Source organism: Abramis brama (assembly GCF_963993115.1).
Source record: "Abramis brama genome assembly, chromosome: 10".
Classification (NCBI taxonomy): domain Eukaryota; kingdom Metazoa; phylum Chordata; class Actinopteri; order Cypriniformes; family Leuciscidae; genus Abramis; species Abramis brama.
In genome coordinates this window covers 1,864,999-1,892,230 of record NC_139972.1, presented here as the reverse complement: position 1 = coordinate 1,892,230, position 27,232 = coordinate 1,864,999, and the positions used below count along the sequence as shown (strand labels likewise).

At 36.7% G+C, this 27,232-nt stretch overlaps 1 protein-coding gene across 2 annotated transcripts in view; it reads right to left on the bottom strand.

Moving 5' to 3' along the window:
* Window positions 1-11,280: 11,280 nt before the first annotated feature.
* LOC311091366 (NACHT, LRR and PYD domains-containing protein 3-like) overlaps window positions 11,281-27,232 on the bottom strand; it is a 31,778-nt gene continuing 15,826 nt past the window's right edge. Inside the window, exons 6-11 of one of the 2 annotated variants that reach the window (XM_084127294.1) lie at window positions 26,176-26,247; window positions 25,553-25,726; window positions 16,058-16,231; window positions 15,112-15,285; window positions 13,573-13,612; window positions 11,287-13,415 (exon numbers count right to left, since the gene is read on the bottom strand). In XM_084127294.1, the coding sequence (XP_083983420.1) occupies window positions 13,606-13,612; window positions 15,112-15,285; window positions 16,058-16,231; window positions 25,553-25,726; window positions 26,176-26,247 (601 nt within the window). In that variant the 3' untranslated portion in view covers window positions 11,287-13,415; window positions 13,573-13,605. Of the gene's footprint in view, window positions 13,613-15,111; window positions 15,286-16,057; window positions 16,232-25,552; window positions 25,727-26,175; window positions 26,248-27,232 lie in introns of both variants that reach the window. The other variant, XM_084127293.1, reaches the window with a different exon arrangement.

Genomic DNA, 27,232 nt, shown 5'->3' with positions numbered 1-27,232 from the left:
AGTAGCTAACGCCTCCCCTAAAAGTCGCTAAATGTCGCTAGATGACGTCATACGTCAATTACCATATTAATGACGTCATCGCGGCATACTTGCGTTCTGCCTGCCTAATGTTTTTTCTCGTTAAAATCATGCTCACATACTGTATTTTAATATAATATGATACTATACTATACTATACTATACTATCCTATAATATAATATAATATAATATAATATAGCCGAATGTCCAATAAAGTTGTTCTCATTTACTAATTTTTTTTTGTCAGACAATAGAACTAGTAGCTGTTGAATGACTATTTCTTTTATAGGCTATGTGTAAAATTATCTGAATTGAGAGAGTTCGGGAACTGGGTGAACTAAAGCACCTGTGATAGTGAGTATTACAACGGATAAGCACAAGTAATAAAATAAAATGGTCAAACTAAATTCTTTAAATATAAAACAAAAGATAAGTGATAAGTCCGACCATGGAAACAACACTGCTCATTCACGTCTGTCAGCTGCCGTGCTGCTGCTCCTCTCTCAGCCATTCACTGTAGACGCAGAGAGAGGTCTGTAACGGTGAGGAGAACGCAAACCTCGCGCTCGCAGGACTGTGCTGGCAACATTTGGAGGTTACTGAGGTTTGTCCAAAAAGTAGCTAGATTTGTCGCTAGTCGCTTTTTTGAAAAAATGTCGCTAAAGGGGTCTGAAAAGCCGCTAAAAATAGCGACAAAGGCGCTAAGTTGGCAACACTGATATTATGTGTGTGATTTTAGAGACTAAACCATAGACTGTAAGAAGGACTAAACTCACCTGAAAGCAGTGAAAACAACAGCAAGAGAGGGAGATTTGCTGCTATCAGGTTGCTGCGCCGTTTCCATGGCAACTCTGCGCCGCTCCAGGGTTAAAAGCTAAAACTGTTACTCGAATGTTCAACCCGCATGCTCATAAAACACGTCAGTCACGCAGCATTTACATAAATAAACATCTAGAATTAACACATTACATAAATACAAATCTCATGAATTTAAAACTCATTTTGAAGTTGTTCAAGTTTGAAGTTCAGTTTGAAGATTTTTTGTATTGTTGTTTTTACGAACACCCAACCTCCTTAATAATAATAATAACAATAATAATAATAATTATATACAACGTTTATATTTATGACAAGGTTGTGAGGACGTCGTGGTAAAGTTCCATTTTTTAGAATCTTGGCTAACGTTCCAGAAACGTTGTGGGCACGTCCTCAAAAGACGTCGCTAGTTTATCCCATGGAGAACGTTGTAGAGACGTGGTCCGCTGGTCTCCTGGTAACTTTCCAGATAATTGCAATTATATAAATAAATGCATTACAAATATTATCCTAGTGATAATATGCCATTTGGATATTATATGGAACATTTACTTAATTCATCAAAGATTTTATTAAGTTATCAGGAGACCAGTGGACCACGTCTCTACAACGTTCTCCATGGGATAAACTAGCGACGTCTTTTGAGGACGTGCCCACAACGTCTCTGGAACGTTAGCCAAGATTCTAAAAAATGGAACTTTACCACGACGTCCTCACAACGTTGTCATAAAGTAATGTCACGCTGACCAAATGGCGACTAACTGACGACGTCGTCACAACGTACTGTGTTAGCTGGGATGTCACATTTTTTGCGATCCTGCATAATTCCTAATTTAACCGCAAAATAATCACAAAAATGAAAAAGACCTCACAAAACATTAAATTATAATCACCCAATTGAAATATCTCTAGTTTAATTAAAATTTCAATGCATTTTTACGTGGATACAGATGTTGCGCATGCGTGATGTCTATGAGCAGTCTGTCAGAAACATGGCGAAAGAAAATTTGTCTCACCTGCCCTCTCACATAAGCACCAAGGACTGGGCTAAGCAATATCCTGATATATTGCACGAGAGTGGGGGTAAATTGTTTTGCAGTCTACTATCGACTATCATCTAAGCGGGAGCAAACATCTCAGACAAACAGACCTGTGGAATCAGAGGAAACGCAAGCAGCTAACCATGTCAGAGATGGCTTCAAGGATGACGTCCGCTGGACATGATCGAAATGAAGTAAGCAAAAGTGATTCTTGCGTTGTTTTATATTGCTGTGTGGTATGACGATTTAAGTGCCAAATCACTAAAGATTTGTTCTTTTTTTTATATCCGGCTATGTAGCTGAATCATACGGTGGCCCAGTAGTGCACTACACAACGAAATGTAAAAAGCAAACATAAGTTCACAACACAACGAAATTAAGCCACAACACAACGGAAAATCTACAACACAATGAAATAAAGCCACAACACAACAGAAATGCTCCCGACCACTAGAGGGTTCTCGGAGCGCGATAAAGTTAGTTTTCCTAGCCATTGTTCTATAGAGTCAGCAGTCTTAATATATCAATACCACGATTAGTTTTAACAGTGTATATCGACATAAAATATTACTTCAAAATAACCTACATGAATTATAGCTGCGTATTTGATTTATACTCGAGAATGCTTGGACGCGCTACCACAGCGCATGATCCATAAGAGAACATCTGGCAATTCCTCCAAGTGGTTAAAACGTATAATTTATTATAATATAATTTGATAAATAAAAGTAAAAACCATTTGGTGAAATAGGAAGGAATTGGCACAATTCCACCTATAATAAGTCAGTCTGGTCACTAGGAACCAAGCTTTGTGACATGAAAAAAAAAACTTGATTTAGGCTTAATGTTTGCATAAAAAACAAATCTTGTACTGTGCATACAGGGAGCTATTGGCACAATTTCACCTGTTGTAAGTCAGTCTGGTTAATAGGAACTACAACCTTTGAAACATGATAAAAGAAAAAATAACTTTTACAGAAATGTCCTAAAAAAAATAATTGTTTACTGTAAATACATGAAGGGTATTGGAAAATTCACCTGTATTAAGTCAGTCTACTATCAAATACAATCAAGCTTTGGATTTTGAACATTTCTGTTTTTGAATGTTAAAACTAAGTAATTTTAATTATTACAAATTATACGTTTTAACAACTTGGAGGAATTGGCAGACGTTCCCTCAGGGATCATGCGCTGTGGTAGCGCGTCAAAGCATTCTAGAGTATAAATATGCAGCTATAATGCACGTAGGTGATTTAGAATTAATAAATGTCGATATACAATGGTTAGCTACATACTGTTAAAACTAATCGTGGTGTTGATATATTTTTATAGACTGCTGACTCTCTAATGAACAATGGCAAGGAAAACTAACTTTATCGCGCTCCGAGAGCCGTCTAGTGGTCGGGAGCATTTCCGTTGTGTTGTGGCTTTATTTCGTTGTGTTGTAGATTTTCCGTTGTGTTGTGGCTTATTTCCGTTGTGTTGTGGCTTATTTCCGTTGTGTTGTGGCTTATTTCCGTTGTGTTGTGGCTTATTTCCGTTGTGTTGTGGCTTATTTCCGTTGTGTTGTGGCTTATTTCCGTTGTGTTGTGGCTTATTTCCGTTGTGTTGTAGATTTTCCGTTGTGTTGTGGCTTGTTTCCGTTGTGTTGTGGATTAATTTCGTTGTGTTGTGAACTTATGTTTGCTTTTTAAATGTCGTTGTGTTGTGCACTACTGGGCCACCGTAGAATCAGCTGATATCCGAACAGTTTTCGTTGGGCAGTAGGCTACGGCAAACTTATTAAAGCGTTTAACATGATTGAATGACATCACAAAAAGTATGATATGCTTGATGGTACTAAAAATAATTATTAAAAGCGCAGTATACCACGAAAGAGAACGAATTTCAGCCAGTCGAGTGACATTCTCTCTTTGACTGAGTGACTGCCTGACTGCAGTATGTGTGTGTGTGTGTGTGTGTGTGTGTGTGTGTGTGTGTGTGTGTGTGTGTGTGTGTGTGTGACTGACTGACTGCTTGTCACCGCCTGTCAGCGTTAGAGTATTGAATTCTCTTTATAGCGCTTGAACAAATACACATAGCTACAATTACTTCAAAATATTCATCTTGGTGAGTATTTATGTAAAACAATTAGTAATAACTGATTGGGACGTCATTACTGTAGTAGGTCTTAAAGTAACCTAATTTACCTGCTGTTGTCAGTGTTGTTAATGTTAATCAAGCAACAATACAGCACAATAAAAATAAAAAAAAACTTAAATTATCCACTGTTTGTAACTGTATCCTTGTATTTATTTGTCCTGTTTCTTTTTGTTATTTGTTCCTTTGTTCTTATTTCATTACTGAGTGTTTACTTGATTATTTAAATAATTACTTGGATGTTCCTGGTCTTGTGTTGTAAAAAAAAAAAAGAAAAAAGAAAAAGAAACCTTTTATTATTCTTTCAGATTTGTGAAGACTAGGTAAAGCTGTGCACCGCACTAAATATCCCCCTTTCCAAGTCTGATCATCCCTTAGTGAGAAAGTTTCTAAATGAAAAGGTCACAAATGGTGGAAGCATCCCCAAGTCCCACCAGCTCCAAGAGATATACCTAGGAGAAGTGTACAGACAGGAGAAGGAACGACTAAAAGTAAAACTTTCAGGGGAGCCAGTTGCTGTAATATTTGATGAAACTCCAGATGTGGAGGGAAGATGTGTATTAAACATATTGATCACACCACTAAAAAAAGATGGATCTGGAAGAATCCTTGCACATCTAGTGAATACAGTCTTCATGGAGAAATGCAATCACTCCACTGTTTCGATGGCTGTAACAGTTGTCAAAACTCTTCAAGAGTACAACATTGCCAATGAAGATGTCATTGTTTTATACAAACAATGCGGCATACAAGCTGAAAGCATACAGAGAAGCACTGAAGTCCCTTTTTCCTCATTCCATCCATATTTCCTGCATGGCACACATTATGAATTTGATTGGAGGTGTCTTCCGCAAACCCTTCACAGACTTGAACACCTTTATGATGTACTTTATTATACTGCATGAATGCTGATATTTAAACCAACATTGTTTGTTGTCAATGTAATTTTGGCTGTAAGCTGCTTAAGAAAGGTTATTTTGCTTTTTGGAATAGGGGACAGATATTATACGATTTTATCTTCTTTCTGCTCCCTTTTGCACATGGGAATTTAAATTATCTAAAGAAGAAAATGAAATGTTTTGTGTTTTACAATGGAGCAATAAAAATAAAAAATGAAAAATGAAAAAATGACTTCAGTCAGATGTTTTACATGGCAGGGGGTTGCAAGAGAAGATACCTGTCCTACTTGTCTGGCAAACTGAATGGCAGTGAACCAACAATGAACAAAATAAACAAGCTTTATGCATTTTGTTTGTGATTTGTTTGTGATTTGTGTCATGTATGACTATTGTGCATCTGACATAATACTATTATGATAAATGCAATGTCCTAATTATAAAATCACAAATTTTTTCACAAATTTCTGGAAATTACCATCACAAAATCAGTCATTTTGATCGCAAAAATCACACAAAAAAAATCGTGAAATCCTAGAGGGACTGATTACAGACCTGATAACTTTGAATGAACTTTCTATTGAGAGAACCTTGCAAGCTAAAGTTTTTTTTTTTGTGATTATCTTTTTACCATATAGTTTTGTTCTTTTGTTTATTCTTCAGTTTTGTTTAGATCCGTTGCATTACACTCACACAGTCACGTGAAAATGGATTTATAATAACCGTATTACTAAATTTATGTCCATTATTATTTTTTATTTATTTTTAATAGATATTTAGTTTTCTCAAAATCCCAACATTAAACATGCAGTTAAGAAATGATAGACACTCACAGAGAATAATGTTAAATATGTTAAATATATAATTTTATAGTCTATAAGCCAAGTCATATTTAATATCACTCATTCACTTCACCTTGAAAGCAAATATGATCCATGTGTCCCAGTGCACTGAAATATTTCATGAAAGTACTTACTATTTTGATGTTGGTTCTTTGTTAATATATCATGTTTTCTCCTTCACGGCACAGCCTGAAAAACACCTTCAGTTGAACTGAACGTTGTGGTCAGAAAAGAGTATGTAGTCTAACAGGGCTTTCTGGATTCGACACATGATCTACTCTGACTGGAGACAGGAAATAAACCACAGAACAGCATCAGTCTCTGAAAATCACATGAATCCTGCAGAAAATGATTATTCATGTTTTTATATCAAAACGTATCTGTATAATAAAGGATAAAATTAAGTGAGATCCCCTGGAGTAAGATGTTTTTTAATGCTTGAAGAAACACAAAATACCAAACAAACCTCAAAAAGACAAAAATTACAATTCCAAGAAGTCCAAATAGCAGCAAACAGAATAAATAAACAACACAAACCTAAAGAAACAAAAAGAAGAAATTAAATACATAACATATATTAAAGAGTTTAAAAAGAGTTGTGCATGCTGAAAGAACTCAGTTCCACATTATTAACACCAGTAACCAAAATTGTCAATCCCTCCTTTATTGAGGCAGTATTTCCAAATGTGTGGATGTCAGCTGCTGTTGTTCCAATTCTCAAAAATGGAGATCCATTGTCAGTGGACAATTACAGACCAATCAGCATCATACCTACAGTGTCAAAAGTTGCAGAGAAACTAATTTCCCAACAAATAATAACACATTTGAATACCACTACATTTTCTCTTCATTCAATGCAATTTGGTTTTAGAACTCAACACTCCACGGAAACTGCTAATTGTTTTTTCATAGAAAATATCAAACATTTACTGGATAAAGGTGGCGTGGTTGGAGCTGTGTTTCTCGATTTAAAAAAAGCTTTTGACACTGTAAACCATGAAATATTATTAATCAAACTAAGTAAATTTAATTTTTCCTCAGATGCAATAAAATGGATAGAATCATATCTATCGAATCGCTCACAGTCAGTCAGGATCAGGGATTACCACTCACCGCCCCTCGCCATGTCCACGGGGGTTTCTCAAGGTTCTATTTTGGGGCCACTGCTATTTTCACTTTATATAAACGACCTCCCTTCTGTTTGTCCAGGCGTCCATATTCAGATGTACGCAGACGACACAGTCATTTATACCCATGGTAAAAACACAAAACAAGTTGCTGAAAAACTCACACAGTCTATGGCCCATGTCTCTGAATGGCTAAATCAATCCTGCTTAAAACTTAATGTAAATAAAACAGTTTCAATGTTCTTTTCTAAATCAAACATTGCAAATAATCAGGCAGATATTTATGTGACAGGGGAAAAAATAAAAGTTGTGTCAGAATTCAAATACTTAGGCATCATAATAGACTCTAAACTAACTTTTAAATCACAGATAAAAAAGGTCTGCAATAGAGTCAAATTTAACATCGCAAATTTCCGGTTCATAAGATCAAATTTGTCACTTAAAGCAGCTAAAATGTTCATGTACAGTATGGTTCTGTCTCATATCACTTACTGTCTTACAACCTGGTCACGGGCAAATAAAACAACACTAAAATCTATAGAGTCACTTTATAAACAGACAATCAAAATTGTGGATAAAAAACCATTTAGGTATCATCATTGTGCCATTTTAGAAAAGCTTAAGCTTTTAAGTTGGGAAAATGTCATTAAGTATTCAAACCTCTGTCTGTTTTACAAAATCATCCATGGTCTGTCATCTCCTCCACTGAGTCAGTTTGTAAACATCAGAAACACCACACAGAGAGTAACACGAGGGTCGGCCCGAGGAGACTGTGTTGTTCCTTTACGGAAAAGTGCTTTTAGTCAAAGTGCCTTTTCTGTCACAGCAGCACAGGAATGGAACTCTGTCCCTCAGAACATCAGAGAATTCACCACATACACTCTGTTTAAAAAACATCTAAAAAACTGGCTCATAACACATCAGACATGTCAGCACTAATAAGAATATGTATCTTCACTCAACCCAACCTGCTGCCACTTGTGTCTCTGCGGTGTCAATGTGTATAATATTATTTTTATTTATTTATTTTTATATAATGTCTGTATTTTGGTAAACTTGTATTTATTAACAGGATGTGAGGAGTTATATCTTACAACCTGGTCACGGGCAAATAAAACAACACTAAAATCTATAGAGTCACTTTATAAACAGACAATCAAAATTGTGGATAAAAAACCATTTAGGTATCATCATTGTGCCATTTTAGAAAAGCTTAAGCTTTTAAGTTGGGAAAATGTCATTAAGTATTCAAACCTCTGTCTGTTTTACAAAATCATCCATGGTCTGTCATCTCCTCCACTGAGTCAGTTTGTAAACATCAGAAACACCACACAGAGAGTAACACGAGGGTCGGCCCGAGGAGACTGTGTTGTTCCTTTACGGAAAAGTGCTTTTAGTCAAAGTGCCTTTTCTGTCACAGCAGCACAGGAATGGAACTCTGTCCCTCAGAACATCAGAGAATTCACCACATACACTCTGTTTAAAAAACATCTAAAAAACTGGCTCATAACACATCAGACATGTCAGCACTAATAAGAATATGTATCTTCACTCAACCCAACCTGCTGCCACTTGTGTCTCTGCGGTGTCAATGTGTATAATATTATTTTTATTTATTTATTTTTATATAATGTCTGTATTTTGGTAAACTTGTATTTATTAACAGGATGTGAGGAGTTATATCTATTTTATTGCTTTTTATATTTGTATTGTTCATTGTAATCTTTTTATTGTGTTTTTTTTTTAGGTAGACAATTTTAAGATCTGTCCAGGGACAACGGATGAAAAATAGCCTTTTGGCTAATTCTGGTGCATTTGCATCAATGCTAATTAATGCACACTGTCCCTGTCAAATAAATAAATAAATAAAAGAGTAAAAATGTGTAATCAAACCATCCTGAGATTTACCTAAAATCACTTTTCAATAGCAGACTCAATTTCCTCCAATCTCATGTCAATCACAGCTTTCTTTAAATATTTTATATTTTCTAGAATTTCCATACCATTTTTGTCAGAATATGAAGAAGAATAAATAAATAATAATATTATTTCTGCGGATATTAATTTTGGGTTTGTGATTACCTCATCATTAATAATCAAACTATTGACTGATGCTTTGTTGTCTCCTCTTTTCTAACTGATAAAAATATGCTGTATTCTTCTCTCCTTCTTCCAGCCATTTTGCACGAGACCTTACAAAAGCTTCTTGTGCTTTCATTAAATACAAATGATCTAATTTAGTTTGAAGAGAAAGTAATTAATCAACATCTTGAGTAATTTCCTGTGTATTACCACAAGCATTAATTTCTTAAATTAAACAACTCCCTTTGCTTCTGTTCTTTGCTTTTTTTGTTTACCAAACCGTTTTGAAACTTCCCTTGTTTTGAATTTTAAATACTATGTTTTTTTGTTGGTGTCAAAATGAACGAAATAAGGCAATGATCTGTCAGTGGTGCGTAAGAAATTAAAACATTAGTGGCAAACTCAGAATGATCCTTCGTAAAAAGCCAAAACTTTATCCGTGACTTAGAGCAGGGGTTCCCAAACTTGTTAGCCCGCGACCCCCATGATAAATGCGCTGCTGCCCCGCGACCCCGCACCTCCCCCACCCCAGGGTCCGAAATTAACTTTTTGGCTCACCTGCCATGGGGACTGGTAGATGAAAAAATCCACCAGCCAAGCATATTTTTACCGGCCAAAATAATAAACAGCCTTTTTTTGTCACATATACATTCATTTCAGTACTTTTAATTGAGATAATAAGGTAACGTTAGGCCTATTATGTTGAATACAAACATAAAAACATGTCCAGAGCAAAATTTGAAATGTATAATAAAAAAAATCTCTATATATATTAGTGGTGGGCCGTTATCGGCGTTAACGCGCTGCGTTAACGCGAGACTCTTATCGCGCGATAAAAAAAATATCGCCGTTAATCTATTCCCCAAGTTGGGTTGGGAGATGATGACGCAATCTACCCGCGGCCGCGAGGTAAACCCGGCTGCAACGCATATTCGTCGTCATCTTAAGTAAACACGGCTGAAAGTGAAAGCTGCAACATCCATTATTTGGACTTGGTTCGGATTTAAGCCGTCCGACAAACAGCAGCAAACTATAGACAGAGTGTGTGGGGTAACGGTTCGGTAAGTTAACACACGACTAATCCGTTCTACCACCTCAAATTCAAAACGAAACATGATATCACTGAATACCAGCGCGCGCGTATTATTCTCATTCCAATATATCTTAGTGGTGTAACGTTAACACATAATCTCTGTCTACGCCCGATTTTAAGAATCGTTGTTGTGTTTCTTTTTAACTGAAAAGACATCAGTTAGACAATATTATCACTTTAAATTTGGGGTTTCATAAAGCTATAATAAACATTAGACCTACTTAAGTCTCTGCAGCTAGTGTACTTAAATTTTATTTATCTGCAAAATTATGTTGTATACTCACAGTTTTGCACAATATATGTTCTCAAAACTACATATACCCTTTAAAGGAGAAGTTCACTTTTAAAATGAAAATTCTGTCATCATATACTCACCCTCATGTTGTTTCAAAGCTGTATGAATTTCTTTCTTCTGCTGAACAGAAAGGAAGATATTTAGAAGAATATCAGTAACCAGACAGTTTTTGGGTCCCAATGACTTCCATAGTATATTTTTTTCCTACTATGGAAGTCAATGGGACCCAAAAACTGTCTGGTTACTGATATTCTTCTAAATATCTTCCTTTCTGTTCAGCAGAAGAAAGAAATTCATACAGCTTTGAAACAACATGAGGGTGAGTATATGATGACAGAATTTTCATTTTAAAAGTGAACTTCTCCTTTAAAAAAAATACATTTAGCAGTTGTTTAGCAGGGTCTGTGTAACCTGTTCTGAAATGGTTTTATTATAATATACTGTATATCGTTATCGCAAGAGGCTGCAATGTATATCACAATATAGATTTTAGGCCATATCGCCCATCCCTAATTGATAGCCTATAGTAGTTGATAATAACATAGGCCTACCTAATGTTGCCTATGGACGGTAACAGTACAGTAGTAACCTTTACAGTCTATGAGTAGAACAGCTTTCTCAAGCAGTTTGTGATGCATTTTGGAAACAGGAGATGAGCCCCTGGTCTAATGCGCCACCTGGCTTGAGAAACCCGTTCTTTTATAGTCATTATTTGGGTAGCACACATATTCTGAATGCCTTCGGCAGAATTCAAATGAGCCATTTTAATCTAGATTAATCTAGATTAATTTCAAAATTAATCTAGATTAATCTAGATTAAAAAAATTAATCTATGCCCACCTCTAATATATATATATATTGATCAAAATGTGAGAAATATATGAAATATTACTATCACAAATATTACTACATTTTTTTTTTTTTTTTTTTTCAGTTTTGTTACTGACTCATGTGGAAGGGAAGGCAGAACGTAATCGGTTACTTATTTATGTTACCTCGGTTCCCTGACAGATAAGGGAACGAGTCGAGTGCGTTGCAAAAGCTATGGGAAAACTCCTTTTTCTCGAGAAAAGAATGGTGTGTAAAGCAGAAGCAGTGGCGGAGTATGCACGATCCGCGAGTGCTGAAGATGTTCTGCACGGATGGGTGCGCAGCCTTTGCTCTCCAAATGCCAGCAGGACACAAATGGGCGGCGACCGCTTCTTCCAGTGGCGGGAGCTTTTTTCTCAGCGCCGTCAACAGATAGAGCGTTAACTGTACGTACACACCGCCGCCGACTTGAGCTGCAAAAAGTACGGGGAAGCTTGACGCTTGGTCGCTCTGAATAGTGAATGCGCGCGCACGGCCGGGGTTCTCTCTCTCTCTCTGCTCGTAGAAGAGCGCGTGCACGCTTAAAATTTAATATTTTGGGAACATACACCCACCAGTGTGGCGGATAGCCTTTTGAGGTTTAGCCTACTCACCAAACAGAAAATCTACCTGGTGTGATCGTACGTGCGAAAGGGTTAAATTAATTGCAACAAAAATATATAGGGCCACTTTTTTAAAAAATCATCTCGCGACCCCTGCACCGGGGTCCCGCGACCCCCACTTTGGGAACCACTGACTTAGAGAATCGATTACAGGTTTGAACAGTGTTACGACCCTGCACTTTCTTTTCTCGCCTGCTGGTGGCAGGATGACTTGGGATTGTGTTTACATCCTGTTTTCGGTCAAAGTCCACAGTAGTCGATTGTCGAGTTCACACGCATAGGTTTAGTTACCTATGATCACGCGCATGAACTCGACAATCGACTACTGTAGACTTTGACCGAAAACAGGATGTAAACACAGGTATTTGCGCTGGCTGAAATAACATCATTTTTATTCATATCTTTCACATCTACTGCAGTCAGATTCACCCGTGTTCACTCTGAAGGAATCACTCACAATGGCTGTGCACTTGTAATGACACATCAAGGATTTTAAGAGGCTAAAAGCAGGTTTAAAACTTGCCCCATTGAAGTCAACAGGGTGCAAATTTTAAAAAGAGGATAAAACGGTGTAGACAACCTCGATTTTTGTCGTTGTTCTCTGTATTGACAGCACTCCAAATTTACAAAAAAATTAGCTCAATGTTAAAATTGCCTCTTTTGTTAATTATTGAACCAAAAAATAATTTATTAGACATTATTGTCCCTTTATATTATACCGTATACTCTATAAACTTCAGATGACAGTCGGGACAAGATTCCCCTGAGAGAGTCTGAATTTAAATGTTTTTGTTAGTGACTTTATCATAACAATATTAAGGCACATTATTTAGGATCTATGACCTACTGTTTGAAAATAAGAACATTGTCTTGTAACATATTGCAATGATAACTATCAGAGAATAAGAAGCGAGGAAGAAAGAGAGAATCATGGAGAATCCTGAAGAGACGGTGGACAAAGCGAAAGAGAAGCGGAAAGGTTGAAAGAAAGACATAAAAACAGGACAACATCCCAAAAGCCTGAAATCAGCTCCACATGAAGCGCTGGTGTCGTGTCTGTCAGGGCTCTCAGTAATCTGGGCAACACACGTTTCTTCAGTGCAGTCGTGCAGGTAAAGCCTCAGAGTTTGAAGAATCACACATTCTGAAAGAGTTGCTGTTAAACGTGACGAAGGTCTCAGACATGAATGATGTGCTGGTCTCTTTCTGTTTGTATGTGAGGATTGATGAAGCAGAACACAGATGAGAAGAGCATCTCTCCATCACACCTGCACTGAACTCTCAGCTGCTACTGATGCCACACTAAACCCTGGGACAGTGTGAACGGCACAATCAGTTCTGCCGGAGGAAACAGCAGCTGGACATCACAGACCTTCATCTGTGCTTCAGACGTCTATCAGGAGTGTGTTCTCTCAGTGCTTGTGCTCCTCCACACACCACACACTCACACATATGCTGACTGAACATCAGGCATGTTGTTATTTGATGGCAGCTGTGCTTTATGTGCGGGACCACATACATCACATTTACACATTTATATTCATTTTCATGCTGATTTCAGAGCTGAACGAGGAGTTCAGAAAAGCTCATATATCTGTGAAATGGAGCAGAACACAGACGGGAAGAGCAAATCACCATCACACCTGATTTAACAATTTGCTAGCATGTTTTATCATGTTGCTAACAGTGTTTAGTTGATTGTGTCTGTTGATTCTGTTGACTGTGAGTCTCTGTAGTGGATCCTTATTTACCATCAGATGATCTTCAGAAGATCAGACTGTCATCTATAATCTAAAATAAAACACACAAACAGTCACATATGCAGTATGAGATATTACATCTGTCAAATCTTTTCATAAGAAAACTAACTAGATCATCTATATTAATTCATTCTCAAACATGATAATATAGCTTCTATCTGATGCTCAAAGTCACTTTACAAAATCAAAAGCACATGAAAGGTCACTTTCACACAACGGACAGCTGATACAGAACCAGCAGAAATGATCATTACACTCACTACAAATTTAATATCAGTTAATAACAAACAACCCAAATCTCAGATTATCACACACATAAGGAGTTGAGGAGATTTGTTTATTGAATGTTTATTGTTTCTCTTCATTGAACATTACTATTTTAAAAATACAGTTTTAACAAACTGTTATAAAATGAATTTAAAAATAATTAAATAGTAAACAAAGAAATAAAACTCGAGATAAATAAAAATACAGAATTTAAAATTTCCTCTGCGTGCTATAGTTATCTCATACTTTGATGTTTGTCATAATTCTATGGTACCGATTTATGCTATTAGCTATTTTCTATTTCTTAATAAAATAGTTCTAATTGTTCTGAAAAAAAGAAATGATTAATTATTACACCGGGTAGATCACCGCAGGATTAAAAGAAAGGCTGAAAGTTGTTTTTCTTTTTTTTTTTTTTTCAAAGAGCCAGAAAGAACAATTATGCTATCATTAGCATTTTAGGCAGGTCGTGTGTGGGTGAAATATCGTCCTCAAGAAGATGATTTTTGGAATATAATATAACACAGATACGCCGAATAAGCATTTAGCGTATCTGAGAGAAATGTAGTGTTGCGTTGATCTGCCAGTCAAGCAGACTGTTTGCTTCACGATGTGAGTACAGGACACTTTTACTTTATTGTCCCTTGTTGGCTGACATTTTTTAATTTGGCTAAAACAATATGGAGCTAGGCCGATATGTTTTGTCTTCCGCTTCTTGATTATCGCGCCACGCGTTTGGTTGTCATGACAATGACGTAGTTTAGAGCGGCACAAGTTTGCGTTCATTTACACTGAACCAAAACAATATCAGAGTCATCTTTGATACTAGGGGCTGAGGTGGGTCAGACCCATCATATTTTAAGTCTGCTTTTATGCGGCATTGTGTCTTTACACAGAACTTTGAGCAGACACAGAGCTGCTTTAGAGCAGCCTTAACTCGGCTGTGTAAAGATGCCATAGAGACAGTTAAAGGGGAAAAGCTGAAAATAACATTAATATTATTTTCACAATCAGTCACAACAGTATGAGCAGAATTACACTCATATTAAACAGTTTAAAGTTCAGAGACCTACAGAAACTGAAGCTGAATTTAAGACTCATCATCTGATGATCTCAGGCAAAAAATATTCACACACACACACACACACACACACACGTGGTGTTACTGAACCTGAACCTTTACTTTTATTTCTAATGAGTAAATCAGCCATTTGAAATTTAAATGAAAATATAATGATGAAAATCGTTAAAAACTATTCTTACTCTAGTGTCTTCAGTTTATAATGTGGATCATCCTCCAGATCCTTCAGCAGCTTCACTCCTGAATCTCCTAGTTTATTATATGACATATCCAGATTTCTCAGGTGTGAGGGGTTTGATCTCAGAGCTGAAGCCAGAGCAGCACAACCTTCATCTGTGACACCACAATCCCTCAACCTGTAGAGAACAATGACACACATTAAGCCTATATCCAGAGATAAACATGACACTTAAAAAAAAAAACAATCCTGCATAATGCTGTCAATATGAAATATATAAAATACTCATTAGTTTATGTTGTTAAAATACATCAGTTAGGATTAGGGGATTGAATATACAGTTTGTACAGTATAAAAATCATTTCTATGGAACGTCCCCATAAAATCTGAAAACCCAACATGTGTGTGTGTGTGTGTGAGAGAGAGAGAGAGTGTGTGTTTGTGTGTGTGTTTAATGTATTTGCAAACATTTGAAGGACATTTTGTGTGTTAGGACTGGGAGAAAATCAAAAAATCAAACTACTCAAAAATAGAGACAGAAACAGCAGTTGTAAGCGGCTTGAATGAATTTGGGATATGCTTCATATAGAGAGCTATATTGCACTTTCTCTTTCCGTTTGTTCTGTTTTTTCAAACACCGAACTTCAAACTCATCGATGCCACATTGTTCATTCTTGAATTTAACTTTTGCCTGTTTGGTTTAGATTTAGCGTTATCATTTTTTCTGTCATCACCGAGGGGCCCCTGCAGGTATCCAGGTATGAAGATGTAAATGTTCCTCTTCAGGGAGACTCCTCACCGCTGCCTTCTACCGCCGGCAGGATCTGACGGTTCAAGCAGGAATCTGTCGCTGAACCACCGGATGGGGCTTACGCCAAAGATAGATTGAATGCACTATCTACATATTAATCCTTATTCACTCCGAGTCTTTATGGTAGAGATGATCTTACCTCAGTATCTCCAGTTTACAGTGAGGATTCCCCAGTCCAGCAGAGAACAGCTTCACTCCTGAGTCTCCTAGTTTATTCACAGACAGATTCAGTGTTCTCAGGTGTGAGGGGTTTGATCTCAGAGCTGAAGCCAGAGCAGCACAACCTTCATCTGTGACACCACAATCCCTCAACCTGTAGAGAACAATGACATACTCATCACTCTCTCTGATCAGATGCATAAATCGAATCAACAAACTTCATAATTTAAAAAAAGCACAAATCACCATGTTTGATGTAAGTGAGATTCACCATGTTATTTGTGTGTATTTGTGTGAGAGCTTATATACGTATATAAATGATGTATATCACATTAAATAATGTGTAAAGATGATCACAGAAAAAGATGGATGTGATGGTCATTAAGAATGAATTCATCTTGTTCTTCATGTACTAAAGTCCCGACTGTGCTGAGATTGTATTTAAAGTAAAGAGTGTTAGATGTTGATCATATCAGGTTACTGAGGAGCAGCTCATGTGTTCAATCATTTACAGATCAATCACTCAATCACCTCAACTCAAGAAAGAGAGATTGAACACTTGAACAGAAAAATGTTATTTCTTACTCTTCATTTACACAGATGTGATATTAAAATTAACGAATGGTAATCATGTCGACTCCCAATAGTTTTAATGAATGTAATTAGGACTGTCACAATTCCTCTATAAAATTCAAGTACTCAATTAAAAAAAAAATCTTTGATTGCAATTTATATTTAGTAACCGGCAAAATACCGGAAGTGACTCATTCCACAGACAAGAGTCCATGAACCACATTATTAGACCATTTTCTAAGGCTGCACGATATATTAAAAACATTTAAAAACAAAACAATACCATAGTGCTACTGTGAATTCACAAAGGTTGTGATTCAATCAAATAAATACAGTATGTGCCCTGTGGGTTTAATATTTCTCAGCGCTGCTATATTTCTCATCATCTCAGAGCGGCTCTGTTCACAGTAAATGCTGCTCCACATGAACTGTTATCATTTACATGAGTGGAGCGTCTCAAACTCCATCTCTGCATGTGCTGTGAGTTTAGGTTGCTTATAACGGTCATCTGGGAACACAATGTGTGCCATTTCCTCAGATTTGTAAGGTCAATCATTTATAAACCTATTTTATAAAGAGTTGAGTGTTCCTTTAAAATTAAGTTTTATCGCTTTGCTTTGAATGCTTGTGCAGGCGTTTCAAATCCTGCGTGAGAAAGAGCGACACATCTAGCAACTCACAGTATCGCACAGCAGACGCATGTCACTTTCAGTTCAAGACAGCGGTCCAAAACCGCTAAATCTAAACCAAACAGGCAAAAGTTCAATTCAAGAATGAACAAAGTGGCGTCGATGAGTTTGAAGTTCGGTGTTTGAAAAACAGAACAAACGGAAAGAGAAAGTGCAATATAGCTCTCAATATGAAGCATATCCAAACTTCATTCAAGCCGCTTACAACTGCTGTTTCTGTCTATTTTTGAGTATTTTGATTTTTTTATTTTCTCCCAGTCCTAACACACACAATTTCCGTCGTGGATTGCTTCATCGCAGATCAGACACACTGGTTTTGCTTTCACAAAACTAGTTAGGATGAACGCATACTTGTCTTTTCATACCCTATTTTCGCTGTCAACTTTCCTCTTTAGACTCATTCTCTCTATAGCTAGCTTAAATGTTAACATCACTCTGCACACGATCTAATAGCGTACCTCCAGCACGCAAAAAAAAGGAAAATGCAGTTTAGTATGTGGGATGCTAAGAAATAATTCTGAGTGTAAAAGTAGGCTATGTCAAATAATTATTACAATAAGTTAGGCTCCATTGTGTAACAAGCTAATTAAAATGATACACATTTATTATTCACAATATGGAAAGAGGAAATAAAACATAGTTTGTTAAGATCATGACTCAAACATGACATTAATGGGCTTATTCAAGTCCTCTTTTATTTTTTGAGTTAGTTTTATCCATTCCGCATCTCCCACATATGTGAGTTTTAGCAAGGCGGTCTGTGTTGCAAGTTGGTGAATGAAGACACTTGCCAGGTTACGTGTCACTACTGCTTTATTAATTCATCCAGTGTAAAATCCGGACACCGCCACACAAATGTGGATTTTTGTTAATGACTGTCCTACTACAGGATTTAACACAGAGTAACAGCTCACTACCAGTTACAAAATACACAGTAAGAGTCTGTTACAGGCAATTCTAGTTGCATTTTTCATCAATTAATTTGTTAAATTATCCTTTGACTATGTTCTGGCCCACCATCTAGTGGCTTTTAAGTCAACTTTTTGGCCTGATGCCAAACTTACTTGCCGACCCCTGCTTTAGAGTGATTAAGAACCACAGTGAACAATAAGGAATGGGACGTGCTTGATGATTTAAAAGCACATTAGAACTCAAATCTGCACTCACACAATGGCTTCTTGTGCCGCCTGACAGTGTGTTCCGCTTTGTGGCGTTTGATTGGTCAAATACACAAAATTACATAATAAACACCCATCTTGCTACTTGTGTGCGCGCTCATTTTTTTAATGACTTTACACAACAGTTGAAAATGATGTAATTGAGTCACATGACAATGGTAAGTGCTTACAATCTTGTATTTTAAGATATGAAGTATTTCTTATGGCCAGTTAGATTGGTATCTGCTGTACTTCATGGATATATGGATTATAAGTCTGAGTTGTTTTTATCTGCACCATCATATTACAGACAACCGTTGGTGTAATTATGCAGTTGTGGAGACGAATGATGATTCCAAAGCAATACATGCATATACACTACCAGTCAAAAGTTTTGGATCGGTAATATTTTTAAGGTTTTTAAAGGGCCCCTATTATGGATTTTTGAAAATGACCTTTCATGTAGTGTGTAACACAGCTCTAAGTGAATGAAAACATCCTGCAAAGTTTTAAATCTGAAAGTGCACCGTATATAAATTTATTGTCTTTCAAAAGTAAGAGTCGACTCTGAGTCAATGAAATGAATCGTTTTTCAAACGAGTCATAAGCCGTTTCGTTGTGACGCCAAGACGAAACATTAGCATATTGCCCGCCCACTTATTGCGCGCAGACACCAGGGAAAACTCGAACCTCAAACCAGCAGCTGATTCCTGTGGATACTGGATAGCATCATGTTAAGAAGACGGCGCTGTGCTCTACAGTGTGTTGATCTCTGCCCAAGGACGAGCATGTGAAGAATCAGTGGTTAAAATTCATCTTTACCACGATATCACAGCAGTATAATCCTAAACTTTTGCTGTGTTCCCTTTATTTTACTGACAACTGCTTCTCAAATCTCAGAGTTCAATGCAGGATTCACAAACCGCTTGCTCTTGAAAGATGGTGTTCAAAATACTTAGTTTTGAGTTTTATATTGTGTAGGTCTCCTGCTTCTGGCTAACTCACGTTATCACTGTCTTACTGAAATACTTCTGCTAATCAGCTGTGGGCCACGATTACCTATAACTGTGTCTATTAATGCAGATTGTCTGTCGTTCTCACTACTTTGAGGAAAGATTAAGCATGGAGCAAGATTTGTTTTACCAATGTTTATGTTACATCAGATCATTCACTCTAGAGCTCGGCTAATGTATACTTGCACTGTTATTGATACAGTTTCCACGTGTTCACCACAATATATTAGAAAAATACTCGGTAAATAAATTAGTACAAGTAAAATAATCGGTTTGTTGATGGACATGCACTTGTTAATGCTGATGGTGAGGAATTACAGTTGGAACATCTCATTTAATGTACCTCAAACTGAGTAGTGTATCACTGAGAAACACTGAGTCCTGCTCGAGTCATCCTTGCAATGGAGGTTCGGGTTGAATAACAGTTCATCCAGTGTTTCATCATCGGACTCGCGCTCGCATTGATTTGGTCAAATCGACGTCATTGTTCGTTACTGTGTTTAGTTTACGGTGTAGGAAGCCTCAGGACAGCTGACGATGTTATGGCAATGGGCGGTTTTGTTTTCGACGCGTTGTACACGGTAAACCAATCACAACAGACTGAGCTGTCTGGCCAATCAGAGCAGAGTAGCTTGTGGAAAGGAGGGATTTAGAGAGATTGATTCATTTGACGAGTCATTTGAGAGTCACTGAAAATGTGATGATGTGCAAATGTATATTATGAGGAAATTAAACAGTTTTTTTTTTTTTAGCTTTGATGCATGTAAACATGTTGTAGGAGACTCCAAAACAACATTAGGAAACTTTAAAATAGCATAATAGGGGCCCTTTAAAAGAAGTCTTTTCTGCTGCATTTATTTGATAAAAAAAAAAAAAATACTCTTTTCTACGTGAATGTAATAGTAAAATTGTAGTATATAGTAAAGTGTAACTTTCTATTCATCAAAGAATCCAGAAAAAATTGTACACAACAGTTTTCAACATTGATAATAATAATAATAATGAATGTTTTTTGATCATCAAATCATTTTATTAAAATTATTTCTGAAGGATTATGTGACACTGAAGACTGGAGTAATGATGCTGAAATATTACTGTTTTTTTTTGTTTTTTTTTGTATTTTTAATCAAATAAATGCAGCCTTGGTGAGCAGAAGAGACTTCTTTTAAAAACATTAAAAATCTTCCCGATCCAAAGCTTTTGATCGGCAGTGTGCTTGTTGTGATTTGGTTGCGGACAGCACTGAGCACAACGATTGACAAACCAAACGCAGTTAATTGAGAGCACAATCCAAAGTCATAGTCCATTAAAACAGGCAGAAGGTCAGAGCTCAGAAAATCAGTCCAAACAAACAAACAAATCCAGAGGGCAAGACAAGAACGAGAAAACCAGGGGGTTATTCCAGAAAGCAGGTTGTGTGACAGACCCGTGTATGTTTAAGGGTAAGAAAGCGGATGTAGCAAAGTTCGTTATTGTGGGAAGGAGGAGACGGGAACCGGTGGAAGTTGATGAATCAATGTGTTCCGCAGTGAAACGACAAAAAAACACAATATTTTACACTTTTTAAATTTATAAACACTCACTTCCAGCCAATGGTCGTACACGGGTTAATGATATCATTGTGAAGCGACACAAGTGCATTCTGAAGCTCACATGAGAAGTGATGCGGAAGCACAGATGAGCGGCATTCGTGTGAGTTTCACAATTCGCTTATATCACGTTATAAACGTGCCCCGGGCCCCGCAGCACCTCTTTTTGGTGACCCACTGTAGTGTGGCGTGGCCAGGGGTCTAACTTATGCCGTGGCCAAGGAGGGATCAGAGGCAGCCTTTTAATACCATATTAATAATAGCCTTACTACTGTTATTATTACTATTATTATTATTTGTCCTCTTCCTTATCATCCAACCTCCCCCTCATTCCTGAAGAAAAGTCTAGTTGCTGTTATTATTGCTACTACTATTACTATTATTGTATTATTATAAAAGACTATATTATCATATCTTCCTCATCCTCCAGTTATTATTTTTACTATCATCATCATCATTATTATTATTCTCATAAATATGTTTTTATTTATTTATTATTTATTTATTATTTTTAATTACGTCTGTAAGATGTTCCTCTGTTAAGATACCTCCACTCACAAACCCAGTTACACTTGCACACGTGCGTGCACACACACACACACACACACACACACACACACACACACACACACACACCATGTTGGTTATGTATGTTTTGTTGGCCTTGGTGTTTTTTGTTGTATCTGTCACCTGTAAGCATTTGATTGCATAAAAAAAAAAATTAATAAGAGAAATGTCTTCTCATAGGATAAGAACACGCAGTCTCATTAATAATACACACACTGACATGTCATCGATGTACTATAGTGTTTCTCCATGTCATAATCTGTGACATTAACATGATGTAGATTTTAAACCTGGAGAAAAATCTCTACAGTATCCAGTGTTCTCCTAAAATTAACATGAATGGACTATGTTAATCCTGACTGTGCTGAGATTGAGTGTGTTTAAAGTGTGTTATTGAGTGTCTTCGATGTACTTTGCCTTACTGAAACTTGGCTTAAACCTAATGATTATTTCGGTCTAAATGAGTCTACTCCATTAGGATACTCCTATAAGCACGAACCCCGTCTGATTGGTCGTGGCGGCGGTGTTGCAGCGGTCTATAGAGATATTCTCAATGTTACTCAGAAAACGGGTTATAAGTTTATTTCGTTTGAAATACTTGTACTAAATGTTACGCTCTTAGATGTTAGAAAAAAATCCATATTATCTCTAGCCTTGGCTACCGTATATAGACCGCCTGGGCCTTACGCTGATTTCCTAAAAGAGTTTGCAGATTTTCTCTCAGATCTATTGGTCAATGTAGATAAAGCATTAATTGTTGGAGATTTTAACATACACGTAGATAATCCAAATGATGCGTTAGGGGCTGCGTTTATAGATTTATTAAATTCCTTTGGGGTCAAACAAAACGTCACCGGACCAACTCATCGTCTTAATCATACACTCGATTTAATTATATCATATGGAACCGATCCAACCGATATAGATATCATTCCACAAAGTGATGATGTCACTGACCATTACTTGGTAACTTGCATATTACGTACTGCTGTAATATGTCATGCGGCGCCGCGTTTTCGACCAGGCAGAACAATCCTTCCATCCACCATAGATAATTTCTCGAGTTGCTTGTCTGATCTGTCTCAGCTGCTGCCTGAACCCAAACAAACAGATGAACTAGAAGAACTAACTAGCACTATGAGCACCATTCTCTCTAGAACATTGGATGTTGTTGCACCCGTTAGATTAAAAAAGGTTACAGAGAAAATTAAAGCACCATGGTACAATAATACTACGCATGTTCTAAAGAGAGAAACCCGTAATTTAGAGCGTAAATGGAAACAAACTAATTTAGAGGTCTTTAGAATCGCGTGGAAAGACAGTATGTCACGTTATAAAAAGGCCCTAAAAGCGGCCAGGGCTGAGCATCTCCGCAAACTAATAGAAAACAACCAAAACAATCCTAGGTTTTTATTTAACACCGTGGCTAGACTAACAAATAAACAGACGTCACCCGAACAAAATATCCCGTTACAGTTTAGTATTAATGATTTCATGAACTTCTTCACTGAGAAAATAGAAAACATCAGAACCACAATTGTAAACGTTCAATCCTCAATCGCGCCTTATAATTCAGCCTCAATTTTCCCCCCGCAAGAACAATTACAGTGCTTTACAACTATAGAACAAAAAGAGTTAAATAAACTTATCACTTCATCTAAAACAACAACATGTTTATTAGATCCTATACCAACTAAACTACTGAAGGAAGTGTTACCTGTAGTGGAAGAGCCTCTCCTCAATATTATTAACTCGTCTTTATCTTTAGGTCATGTTCCAAGAACATTTAAACTGGCAGTTATAAAACCTCTCATTAAGAAACCACAATGAGATCATAATAATCTAGCAAATTATAGACCCATTTCAAATCTACCTTTTATGTCTAAAATACTAGAAAAAGTTGTGTCCACTCAACTCTGCTCTTTCTTGCAAGAAAATTATATCTATGAAAAGTTTCAGTCTGGATTCAGGCCGCATCATAGCACTGAAACTGCGCTCGTTAAAATCACAAATGATTTACTCTTAGCTTCTGACCAAGGCTGTATCTCAATACTAGTTTTACTTGATCTAAGTGCTGCGTTCGATACTATAGATCATACAATACTCTTAGATCGACTACAAAATTATACTGGTGTTCAAGGACAAGCATTAAGCTGGTTTAGATCATACTTATCTGACCGCTACCATTTTGTCTATTTAAATGGAGAAAAATCGATCATAACTCAAGTAAACTATGGAGTGCCGCAGGGATCTGTGTTAGGCCCTCTGTTATTCTCAATATATATGATGCCACTTGGAAATATTATAAGGAAACATGGAATTAGTTTCCATTGTTATGCTGATGACACTCAAATATATATTTCATCACGGCCGGATGAAAACGCTAATTTATCCAAATTGACAGAGTGTGTTAAAGATATAAAAGATTGGATGACGCGTAATTTTCTTTTATTAAATCCAGACAAGACAGAGGTAATACTTATCGGTTCAAAAAACCGCCCACAGAACCTCTCACAATACAACTTTGACATCGTAGGATGTCCTGTTACTTTATCCTCTACAGTAAAAGACCTGGGTGTTATACTCGATTGTAACCTGTCTTTTGAAAATCATATTTCGTATGTTACAAAAACTGCCTTTTTCCACCTTAGAAACATTGCTAAGCTACGTAATATGCTATCAGTTTCTGATGCAGAAAAGTTAGTTCATGCATTCATGACCTCGAGACTAGATTACTGTAATGCTTTATTAGCCGGTTGTCCTGCATCCTCAATAAACAAGCTACAGTTAGTCCAAAATGCAGCCGCTAGAGTTCTTACTAGATCAAGAAAATATGATCATATAACACCGATTTTATCATCACTACATTGGCTACCTATAAAGTTCTGTATTAATTATAAGGTATTGCTACTGACTTATAAAGCCCTAAACGGCTTAGCTCCAGTCTATTTAACGGATCTTCTATCACCCTATAATCCATTGCGCTCTTTAAGATCAATAAATTCGAGGCTTTTGGTCATACCTAGGATATCCAGATCAACCAAAGGAGGGAGAGCATTTTCACATTTGGCTCCAAAACTCTGGAATAGCCTTCCTGATACTGTTCGTTACTCGGACTCACTCTCCCAGTTTAAAACTAGATTAAAGACGCATCTTTTCAGCCAGGCATTCATATAATATTGTTAATCTCACAGTTTCAAACTACAATCTGGCCTCTAGTTCATAAATGTCAGAGGAGAACTGGCCCCCGACTGAGCCTGGGTTCTCCCAAGGTTTTTTTTTCTCCATTAGGTCACCTGATGGAGTTTTAGGACACCATTAGGTCACTTGATGGAGTTTTTCGGTTCCTTGCCACTGTTGCCTTTGGCTTGCTCAGTTGGGGATATTTTGGGGATATTTAATTTTATTCTATCAATCAATAAATTCCACTAGAAACAAACTTTGTTGTATTATTTTATTTTAATACTGTGAAGCTGCTTTGATACAATCTGTATTGTAAAAAGCGCTATACAAATATACTTGATTTGATTTGATTTGATTTAAAGTAAAAGGTGTTAAATGTATATCATGATGTCAAAGTGTGTTTTTCAGTGTGACTATCAGTACTACAGAATCACCTTAATGAGGAGCAGCTCATGTGTTCAATCATTTACAGATCAAACACATGAACAGGAGAAATAGAGCAAACGCTTCAAACAGAAAAATATTAATCCTCTTACATCATATGAACAGACGTGAAATTAATTTGATGAATTTGAATATGTTGTTTCAATAGCTTTGCTTGTAATGAATGTAATAATAGATATTTCCCTGCATTTTATTCCATTTTGATTATACTTTAGGAATTCACAGTGACAGTTTCATGTGAGAGTCACGTATGATCTTACCACAGTTTCTCCAGTTTACAGAGAGGATTCTCCAGTACAGCAGAGAGCAGCTTCACTCCTGAGTCTCCTAGTTTATTCCCAGACAGATGCAGTATTCTCAGGTGTGAGGGGTTTGATCTCAGAGCTGAAGCCAGAGCAGCACAACCTTCATCTGTGACACCACAGTCCCACAACCTGTAGAGAACAATGACACACTCTTCACTCTCAGATCAAAACAGAAATCTTTGTTTGTCTTAATTGTGTTTGAAATTTGTGCAATATCTCTTTTTTAAACAATTAAATCAGTCATTTTAATTGTTGTTCTAAGAGATTATGTCTCTTTGTGAGGGAGAAAGATTATATAAAACTGATCAAATTAAATACATTGAATACATCTGTTTTTTTACGTAAATATAAATGTATTAACATTTAAATTAAATTGAAATTAATATAAAAAAGTCTAAATATAAATGTTTATATACATACATTATAAATGCATATATTTGAAAAATAAATTTCTGTCAGATAGGTGGAGGGTTTAAAAGCTGAAGTGTCACTCATATTTTTTGTTAAACCATTAATTTATGATGTTTAAGAACTGTTATAATGTTTTAACAGTGATGCTTGTTCTCAGTGTTACTTACTCAGCTGATCTAGTTGCTGTAACCACAGGCAGTAGCTTCTGAAGAACTTCATCTCCAGTGTTTTGTGTATCACTATTTGAAAATAAAAAATAAATAAGTTAATTATTTATGCTAACAATATAACATAAGTAAAAAAATACATTATACCTTCCTAAATACCTTCAAATATTTGTTGTTAATTAAACACTGCTTTATAAAAGACATGTGAAAAAGCTGTTTTAGTATCTATAACTGTAGAAGTCTCGTATTCAGCCAATGCAGATTTGTTTTTTCTTTATCTTGTCAATGTTGCTGTGGCATGTCTATTACTCTACATTTACACTACAACACTATTTTGACATATCAGATTTTTTTTGTCCTGTCAAATGCGTATATTTTCATGAATCAAGAAGGATTTTGTGTTAAACAAGTTGTTTTTTGAAATGAGAAGTAAGATAATTGTGATAAAGTCACATTAGCTGCCACCGCTGGGGAAGCAGCACTGGCGTGCACACACACACACACACACACACACACACACACACACACACAAGCCCCTTTCACACAGTGCGTTGATCCCGGGAAATTGCCATAAAATTGCTAGAGTGCCATTGTGTGAACGCAAACACATCCCGGGATGGGGACCTAGTAACATTGCTGGGATCAGTCCTTGAACGCGCCCTGTGTGAACAAAAGCCAGGACCAATGCCATAAGGGGATTGTCGCAGTGATGACGCACATTAGGGCTGTCAAAAGAATAATTCGAATTTGAATTTCCATCAAATAAAATAAATAAAAAACATTTGAATGCAAAAACCGTGTATTTGAATTTTTGGTGTGTCAAGAGGTGCGCGAGACATGATGATGATGTAACTGACGCGGTTTTTTTCTTGCTGTTATACAGTACACAGCGTGGTGCGGTTGCGTTGTTTATTTGATAAATAGTGGGAAAAGGCTTCCTGCTGATGAAACCCCTCTCGGTTGGTGGCAAAAATTGTGCGGTATGTATCCACATATTGCGCGGCTGGCAAAGACATACTTGACCACACCTGGTCCCGGTCAGAGCTAAGTGTGTGTT